The sequence below is a fragment of the Protomyctophum parallelum genome, assembly GCF_964188405.1.
Source record: "Protomyctophum parallelum genome assembly, chromosome: 5".
Lineage (NCBI taxonomy): Eukaryota > Metazoa > Chordata > Actinopteri > Myctophiformes > Myctophidae > Protomyctophum > Protomyctophum parallelum.
Genome location: NC_139702.1, coordinates 42,760,607 through 42,770,779, shown reverse-complemented (window position 1 = coordinate 42,770,779; position 10,173 = coordinate 42,760,607). Strand labels below are relative to the sequence as shown.

Below are 10,173 nucleotides of genomic sequence, written 5' to 3'. Positions count from 1 at the left end.
TACACTTTAAAGAAACGAGCCTTGTTTCTAAGTGTAGTCGCTTAAACAAACGAGCCAACCCCACAAAAAAAGATGTAACAGAAAAAGGAACTTCACAGAAAAAGAAGCCCAAAGTCGCTTATAATAAGCGAGTGGCATCACTGTCTGCGCCGGACGACGAGGCGTAATGATGACGTAATAGGCGTGCGACCGCTAAGCCTCACCCCCGCATTTCAAAAACAATGGAGGCAAACAAGGCAGCGAAATTAGCCAAAGTGCGAGAGAGGCTTAAGAACGGCGAGTTGAAAACCAGAAAGAAGGAAGGGAGCAAAAGCGCAGCGTGGGAGAAGTTCAGTGAAGTCGTTCGCGCCGACGACGACTCGAGCGCCGGGTATGTGGTTTGCAACGGCTGCGAGACCCTCTATGTGTTCGATAGCCACAAGACGGGCACGTCGAACATGGTGCACCACCAGTGTGCGGGCACTGCTGCCACTGGCAGTGCCAAGCCAGCAGCAACGCAGTCCACCCTTAAGTCCTGTGTTGTTCGCCGGGACAGCAAAGACAACGTTTTGGTGCCACTAGATGTGAAATCAATGTTTGCCCCGGATGACTGTTATTCGTCCTCCTCAGGTAAACTTTAAAGTCAAACACTGTGCTGAGGCTCCTACGCAGTGATAAGTGTTATATCGCCACAATGTTTATTTCAGCTCCTCGTGCAAAATAGCCTGCTTACAACTCCCTCTTGAGCAGCACACAGCAAGAGCACAAATATTAAACACAAATGACATTTGAATACACACTCAATTTAGCATGAGAACAAATACGTTTGCATTGCCAAAACAAAAAGTGGAACAATGCAATCAAAACGATATGTATGTACAATTGAAAGTTAGAATCTCCAAATATATAAATCAATTTCTGTAATGAGATTACTCGATGCAGTGTGCATCTCTCGTTGCTTTTTCTCTGTCTCTCACCATAGAGTTCTCCCCCCACCCCTCCCCTCATCGGGAAAAAAAGGTGTGTTTTTCTTTTCTTTTCCATTGGGTACTTCATTTACAGTTTGATAATAAACACACAGTGGTACGATTTTACAACGAATTATTCACTCATGATTTGTTTCAGCATCTTGTTTCAACATTTCTGCACCATATCTCAATAGTAATAAATGATCAACAGTAAAGTAATACCAAACTAATAACAGAGAGAGAGAGAGCTAATGTCAAACTGTTCTTGCTACACAGCGCTGAGCTCTTTTTTTTGGTCTGGATTCGAAGCTTGCACTTTTTCTATTCTTTTATTATTGATTATATACTGTACATCTAAATCACAAATTGGCCTGGCTGCTTATCTGACCTTTTCCTCAAGCCTATTATGTTCTGGCCTGCCCTCTGCTCTACGATCCTCAGATGCTGTTTGATTGTTATCTACTACAACAATCAAACGGTAGCCTGGGAGGCATACCATTTCGGCTTTATGGTCATGTTGTAGTCATCAGGCTGGAGCCCCCAGACCGGAATCAGAATTACCCAAAATAATTTCCCACATCATAATTTGAGGGCCTACCTGATAAAAGCAAGGTTAAATCAAACACTAGCATCAGAGGACTTCAGAATCCAAAGTATGACCATGTCTTTTCTGTCAGAATCTCTAGCTTTTGAATAACCAATCTGGAGAAAAGGTTTCTGCTTTGGAGTCTATTAAAACTTAAAAAAAAAAATAGATGATACATTCTTTCTTAAATTACCCTTAATAGTAATGTACATTTAATAATTTACTATGCCTGTTTAACTTTTTTTTTGCTCGGAAATATGGGTCGAATACACACACACTAGCCTGGTTAATAAACCAGACTAATATCGCACGGACCGCGGGATATTAGTCTGGGGAGGCTCAGCTTGGATTTCATTTCCAGGGAGGCGGGTTGAAACATTTTCTCTTTGACGCAATTGGTCAGAGCTACTGTCAGTCAAAGGTCTCAAGCATTGAAAGTCACTGTACCAAAGCCCGCCCATATTGCATACCGTGTCCCGATTGGCCGCCCCATTTCTCTGGTGTAGGAAATGGGCGTACAATTGAGCCTCTCCAGACCGTAATCCGCCGGCAGGCAATAATTGCCTACCGGCTGATTCGGTCTGGTTTATTAACCAGGCTACACACACACAGCTTCATAATGGGAGGATATTTAATGCATGGTCAAAGTTCTAGCGGCCAAATACACATTTTTGGGGCCGTTGATGTGAAAACATACATTTATCAGAATTTATTAGAATTTGCCTCAGGTCTTAATGGGTTAAAAGTCTGGCCCCCTCTCTCCTTTGATAGAAATCCCAGGACAACCAGAGCAGTGGTGTGAAGCCACGCAGACGTCAGGACAACCAGAACAGCTGTGTAAACAGGACAAGTTTGATTTGAAGGACCGGGCCAAGACCTACCAAAAAATACATACCACCGCTCAGATCACAGATGAAGCGTTTCTCTTAGTATGTGGATTGATTTTCCAAATGTAGTTTGGTTTCTAAATTTTAAAATCTTTGAAGTTCTCATTAACTTCAAATTGAGGTATTTTATGAATTATTTCTTTAGCTTGAAAAATTGCAGGCCCTTGGTGTAAGGTCCATTCTGCTGATCTCAAGGCCTGGAAAGAAGCCTGGTAGCTGGGTGTCAGAGCTTCTATCTCCTAGGTGCCAGCTGACAAAGACATCTGCTGCGTGCCTGAAAAGAATCCAGGATCTCTTTGACATTGTAATTCAAGGTAGGAAGATTATTATATTTGTGGAAACTGTCTTGCATTGAATCATGTGTTTTCTGTTTTGCATCACTTAAAGTCAAGTAAAGCTTCTTTCCCACGTGCACTGAAAGCTGTAACTCCACTAGCAAAGTTCAGACCATGTTACAATGACATCACGCATGTGTGCATGCAAGCACCAAGCAGGTTGCCATAGAACTCAACTGCTCATAAGATGCAATGGGGAAAAGGCCACAGCACTCATGTGTAAAGAATGACTTCCATCAAATTGCAGTTTTCCTCCCAGTGCAGAGGAAAAAACGGGGTGCGCATTCTTATCCGACACACCAAAGGTCCAACATGCGAAAATCACCTGTCGCTCCCAACATGCATTGTGCTTGCGGTTAGGGTTCGAGGTAGGTTGTCGGTCTAATGACCTTTGGTGTGTCGCAACTGAAGCCTGTACCCGAAAAAACACTTGAAATGTATTCTGTGACCTGTCCTTTAAAATGTACTGTATACTTCTCGGTCTCTTTTGTGTGTAAGTGCCTCAAAACAAGTTCTGGGAATCGTTTACAACCATTCTGCGTCCATGCAGTCTCAATGCTTATAATATACAAATTATTGGTCTATAAGACAGTGTAATGTGGAACAGGTTCTGGTGTCGATTTGTGGTTTCTTTCTTTCTGTCAATCTCCCCCATTCTCGATCTTGTATAATTTCGGTAAGACTTCAGGACGATTTTCGTTTTATTCTATGAACAAAACCCCTTCATAATTAATATGTTGGCATAACTTAGATGGAAAATATATTTTTAGAACAGGCATGGCACTGAAGGGTTCAGCTGTCTTAAGAACAGCTCATATACGTATGTACCCCGGGATCCAAACGTAATTCCGACGGAGCATTAGTCCGACATGCAGGAACAACGGTCCGACTACCCCTCGAACATGCGCTGCTCCCGTGCTTGCGGTTAGAGGTAGGTTGTCGGTCTAATGACTGTCGGAGCATGTCCCCCCCCAGAAAAGTAGAACAATCACAGTTCAGCTGGCACCGGTTTTGCACAAACATGGACTTCCACACAGCCACCAGCTGGCCTAGATCTAGGTCACATTCTCTAAAGTCTAAATGACTATCACGTTTGCTACCTTGTAGACTGTAGAGAGTGCCAAAGTAGGCTATCTTTTGTTGTTTTTCTTGTTTTTTTGAAGTTAGACTGGGCCAGCTCTAAACTGACTGGGCCACGACCCCGTGACCCTACGCCGGTGCTCCCGGCGAGAATTTGCATTTGTCACAAACACATTTGTTACATACCCCAAATTTTGCCCAAATGCCTCGTCTCACATGCTTTCTAAAGAGTCTAAAGCACGCATCAAATTCTAAAGTTTAGACCTTTAATGCTCATGTAAGATAGATAGATATAGACACAATGACGTAAAAATGTCAAATCATTGACAATGGGAATTTAATGTTTGTAAGGCAAAAATAGCCGATTTGCTCAGACACTGACGTAAAATGTTCCATTCATTGTCAATGAGAGTTTAATGTTTGTGTAAGACGATAATCTAAACAAATGGCTGAATATAGTGGTATACTTATGCACCTCAAAGCTCTACTCTGAATGTTTTTACATTCATGCGTGACTGTCTGCACACAGCAGAACCTCCATACGAGCCAGACCTGAGGAGTGGCGAAAATGCAGACTCAAGTGTCAACATTAAGTAAGAAATGACTTATTGCACTGTTACATTGTTGCACTGTTACTATTCACATTTGGTGAAGGAAGCTTGTTTCTTGATTCATTTATGTTCAGAGTGCCATATCATTATATCCAGTGAGCCTGAACCCATAATGTTTATGTAATTTATAGGTATGTTATTATTTGTACCAGTCCATGAGACTGACATGGCTTATTCATTTCAGTAGTATTGGCCTCTTGGTCTACCTCTGATATTTTATTTATTTGCAACAGTAATCTGTTCATGTTCTCTTCGCATTTTGTGAATAAAAGCCTCATTTTGTAACTTAATTTCATTATTAATCATTCCATGTCATGACAATAATTGTGTTCAATGAGGTTTGGCCTTTCCTAGATGGAAATGTTGGCCGTTTTTAATGTTTTAACTCAAATTTTAGACTATTCGTAATTAGGGATGGGTATCGTTAGGATTTTTTCGAGACCGGTACCGATTCCGGTTCTGCTTATCGATTCCGGTTCTTAACGGTTCCCTGTTTCGGTTCGAAAATGGTATAAAATAACTTAAATAAGAGGTCAAATGTTTATTTAACAAAAAAGCTCAATGTCAATTTGAGTATATATATAATGTACAATGAATAGTGTAACATCCTCTCCTTTATTGAGCCATTTGTGGATAATATAGTGATTATTTTAAATATAATATATCTATTCTGTATTTACCCAGGGCAATAGTGTTGTAGGCTACTTCTCTTACTACTAACTACTGACAATGACAAATAAAAGCATGTCTGAGATCTGAGAGCAACACACACACACACACACACACACACAAATTAGCATCGCTAATGGGGGGGGCATCTCCAGCCGTTAGGTGAGAACGGCTTTGCCGACGTGCGAATGGTGGGATCATTGAAAACAAAGGCGGCTTGCAGAAATGTGCATGCTGCCAGAGTATTTGTTGTTTTTCTTGTTTTTTCGCCACCTCTCTTCGACAGTTCGACTGCAAGCTCTAAAGTTAATTAGAGTTTAGTTTAATTAATTTAGAGTCTAAACTAATTGAGCCTCTGGAGTCTGGACCCTACGCCGTGATCACACACACACACACACACGCATCCGAGGTGGGTTGATGTTGATTCAATGCTGTGCAGCGCACATGCATGATCATGCATTGAGGCAACTCAGGCAGCAGGGCACAAGACTCCTGTCCCCTCTCTTAAAAGTTTCCTCCCATAAACTTCACTTGAAAATTACGTTTAAGAAACTTTAATAATGATGTTGCTTCAATGCTTCTCTGCACCGCGCGTCTCTCTGTCTCTACACTCCTCGACAACTCCTGCGCTTCTATTAAAAGGGTAGAAAATAAATAAATAGCGTGTGACCGCGTGTCTGTGAGAACCGATAGAGAGAACCGAAATTGAATTATTGTAATGGGTACCCGGTACCCAGGCACGTTCGGTTCGGTACATACTTGGTCCCGAGTTTCGGGACCCACCCCTACTCGTAATCGTATGTCTCCCTTTTGAAAGTTATTAGTGCCGCTGCGCCCGGCAGCCGGCGAAAACTAGAGTTCTCAACAGGCCCGGAAATGAAGGCCGGGCCCTCATCAAACACTGTACCCACTACCACCCTTAGATCTCCAGATATGGAGCTGACCTGTTCTGACATTCCATATCTTGATCTGACCTCATCAAACCCTGTACAGTGTACACTCAAGACATGCTCCTTATATGGCCAGTACATAATTCATTCCATGTTGATTTGACCCCCAATGCCAAAGTGCCAATGCTCGCCCAGCAGTCTATGGGCGAGGTCGCTTCTTGCCCTTAGGCGTCTTACTGGTATACAATAGAGACGTCACTGGATTTCTCCTCCTATCCACTTGCATTGAGTTGCTCACCCAGCATATGAGGGCGATTTCACCCCTTCTTCCGGGAATTAAACAGTGCATTCTGGGATGGAATTGGGCTATACGTGCCGAGCCGAAAACATGAACGAGTTTTGTGCGTGCGCCGTGCGAGCGTGTCATGAACGAGCGCCACTGTTGTGTATTGTGACATGGTCTGAACATTGCCAGTGGAGTTACGGCTTTCAGTGCATGTGGGGGAAAAAATTATGACTAACTTGGGGAAAGTATTCTCACTCTCTTCACGATGCAATATTTCACTAATGGAGAATGGACTCAGACAGGAGCGCCAGTAGATCCAGCAGAATTCCCAGATGATGGACCCTCACCAGAGCCAGTGGAACCCCCAGCCATCCTAACTGAGCCTGCAGCCACGCTGACGAAACCCCCAGCACCCTCCCCTGTTTGGGCTCCCATTGGTAAGAGAGAAAAGGAGCAGTCTAAAACAACCAGTGGTCCTTGAGCGGGTTCCAGGTGGTCTCCAGCTAAATGATGGAGAGTTGGTAACCAAATGGACCCTTATAGATCTTTAAAACCTGATCATCAGGTACTGTGACTATAGAATAACTAACTAGGAAGATTTCTTTAAAAAACATTGTACAGAATGTGTTCAAAATTGTTTTTATGTGGCTACACCCACTAGTTCATTAAATATATCTGTTTTCCACCTTAGCACCACCCACCTGAACTTAAGCCTCGCCCACAGCTGTGCTATGATAATGTGGGAGGCGTTAGGGGAGGGGTTCTGGTTATGATGTAACTAAAATGTTGTTATTTCGATTGGCCCTTTTGACTCAATGGCTCTCAGCTTTTTTAGCAGTTACATTATTGTTTAATATCTGCATTACTTAATTCACAAGAAGTTACGCAACGAGTAGAGAGTGTACAAGAATTAATATTTTTGATCAACATTTGCCTGTTATCTCTATGGTACCAACATCAATACAGCATGGAATTGTGGACAAAATCTTAACCAACGAAACAAAATATTCTAATTCTTGGGTCTGAGAAATATCATCATGGTCCGTGGCTCAAATGCAGAATAATAAATGGGCCTTGACATGAAAAGGGTTGAAAACCACAGGCATCTGAAATTCTGTTTGCATAGGTGTCAAGTACTCGACAACACTGAAAAGTAGTTTAAATCCTCAGTGTAATTTTGAGAATAAATAAAACTTGAATGAAAAGTATTTATTTGCAAACAATCTGAGAATCCCATTGGCAACAGGAACCCCTGTTCCTCGAAATGCAGTCTGTCTTGAGACTTGAGACTAATTTGCAAGTGATCTGACTAAACTGCATATTTTGCGGTGAGTGAGGTGAGTCTCAGAAAGTGATTGAGCAACCAGCATTGGTCTAGTTTGTAATATCTACAGGTATTTATGGTTGGTTGAATGTCTGTTTATGGATTTTAATCAACTCAATATGATGCTCGCCTACCGAGAAGGCATATGGAAAGGTCAATCCCAAAGATATTAGACTGGTGGCACTGCATTTTTTAGAGTCTTTTGCAGTTTTGGCCTGTCACTGAGTGCCAATGTTTTGGCTAGGTTTACGTCTCTACCTTAAAATCATCTTCAACCTGAGCTGGGATATTTCATCATTACTGATATATTTGTTGTGGGATGACATTGTGTAGCATATAAATTAGACTTTATATCCCAGTGCAGCAGCCCTTAGGCATTTACATTTTAAATGAGTTTGAAATAAATTGGCAGTCAGTGAAGATGTAAACTATAAAGGGAGGCTCTTCAACTTCCAGAACAAGTACCCTACTCAAAAATGAAGGCACAGGGATGTTGCCGTTTTGCGTGTATTTTAATTCATATTGATAGTCATACAGACTACTGTATTTAAATTACAGTACAAGTGTCTGTGGTGGTGTTTACGCTGACTGACTCATGAGCTACACATCCAGTCTTTCCCGTAGATTTGGAACGCAGATGTCACTGTTATTGAATCATAGCTGCGGTAGTTTAGCAGTTTGACTGAAGCTCCTGCTATCCATGCACTAATCACGCACCATATTTCATAATCACTCGTATATATTTTTATATTGCCAAATTAATTGATTGAGAAGGCACAGTTTACCATGATTTTGAATCCATCAATCTTTATTTATATATATATACACAAATCAGACAAGTGCCGTTCAAAGTGCTTCACAGGAAAAATAAAGAATCAAAATACAAATACAGTAATGAGACATAAAATACATATTAATAGAGGGTATGCTCATGCATAAAGTGAAAGGTAATTTGAGTGTCAAAGTGAGCTTAATGTCGCTTAACATCATTGAATGTCGTTTAACATTGTTTAATGAAATCAGATAGGACTTTTCTGTGTATGTATGGGCTGTGATTGAAGTGTCCAAAGTGTTAATACTCTGAATCAAGAGAGGGAGAGAGAGAAACGCCTGTGGTGTTGGATTGCTACTTTTTGACCTTCATGGAACACCTCCAACACTAGAACACATGCACCCACATCCACTAGTAGTACACACCATAGTGTGAGTGTCCTCTTCACTAGCCTTGCCCTGTTAAATAATCTCCACAGTGCCTCACGGTTCAGTGTGAATGATTGAGGGAAGTCTGCAATGTTTATAATCTCCAATTTATCAAGGGGAAATTGTAGGGGTTAAAGAGACCCAAAGGCCACACAATACATTGGAGAAGTTTAAAACATGTCCCCTGGCCCTTCTGATGTTTACAATACAGTAAGGAGTTTTTACTACATATATTATTGATTGACATGGACACACAATAAGACATTATTCAGCCTCTTCATACTAGTATACACCTGAAATGGCATTTCAATCATCTGTGATAAACAAAGATATTTAGCACACTATAACCTTCTAGTACACACCATAGATTGGTATTTGGTACGACCTTTTACGTAAAATGTGAACTGTTCCACGTGACTAACGTGATGCGTCGTTATGCCAAATAAGTGAACAAGTGTAATTTATATGGTACACAGTACTTCCCACAACAAATATAGTTCAGTACTGATGAAATATTCCAGCTCAGGTTGAGGTGCAGAGAAGATTGGCATTATTGGGTTTGTTGTGTACATCCTTTGATAGAGACACTGAGACAGACAGCAAAAAAAAACAGGTATTGTGTGCACACAACACAAACACTATTTGCATTTAATCAACTGCATTACAAACTTACATAGCTGTCAGAAGCTATAGCACAAACTAAATTTGGGCTAAACAGATCAGTGCAGTAAACGTTTTACAGGAGTAGTACAATGTTTTAATATGGCAGCCTGCTCCTTACCCAGAATCAACGGCTGCCTGTCCTTTAGCTGCACCCATTGAGCTGCCGAAGAGTTTTCCTTAAGTGCACGTGTGTTGTGTTTGTATTTGACACTGGAGGAGTGCACGTGCACTGTGTTTGCATTTGACACTGGAGGAGTGCACGTACAGTATGTGTGTGTTGAGTGGAAGGAAGGCACTGGAGCAACCCAGACAGTTTAAGCCCTTTTTAATTCACAAGGTGCAAATAAGTAATTAAACCGGGCTTAAACTCTATGTGTTGCTCCAGTGCCTTCCTTCCTCTTGCTACCTGTGCTGCCTCTGAGATGCACCAGATTAGGTGGAACTCCCTTCTGCAGTATGTGTGTGTGATTTGTGATGACAGGGAAGTTGCCTGCTATGGCTGTATTGACCGCTTGCAGAGCAAGGTCACAGGCAGCAGTGCAATGTTGTGAGACCTGGGTTCTGCTGCCATCTGCTGGTTGGAGCCAGTTCTTAATGCTGGGAGGAAACGAGAAAGTTAGCACTCACACTGGGTTTACAGTACATGATCACATTTATCGGTTGTTGGTCTGCCTTTTGGAAGGCTGTCGCTATCA

At 41.8% G+C, this 10,173-nt stretch overlaps 1 protein-coding gene across 1 annotated transcript in view; it reads left to right on the top strand.

Annotated features, from left to right (window-relative positions):
• Positions 1-221: 221 nt before the first annotated feature.
• LOC310858386 (uncharacterized protein) overlaps positions 222-10,173 on the top strand; it is a gene marked incomplete at its 5' end in the record, with an annotated part of 30,063 nt that continues 20,111 nt past the window's right edge. Inside the window, 4 exons of the mRNA XM_083764495.1 lie at positions 222-609; positions 2,305-2,462; positions 2,566-2,734; positions 6,579-6,728. Of these exons, the coding sequence (XP_083620621.1) occupies positions 222-609; positions 2,305-2,462; positions 2,566-2,734; positions 6,579-6,728 (865 nt within the window). The remainder of the gene's footprint in view (positions 610-2,304; positions 2,463-2,565; positions 2,735-6,578; positions 6,729-10,173) is intronic.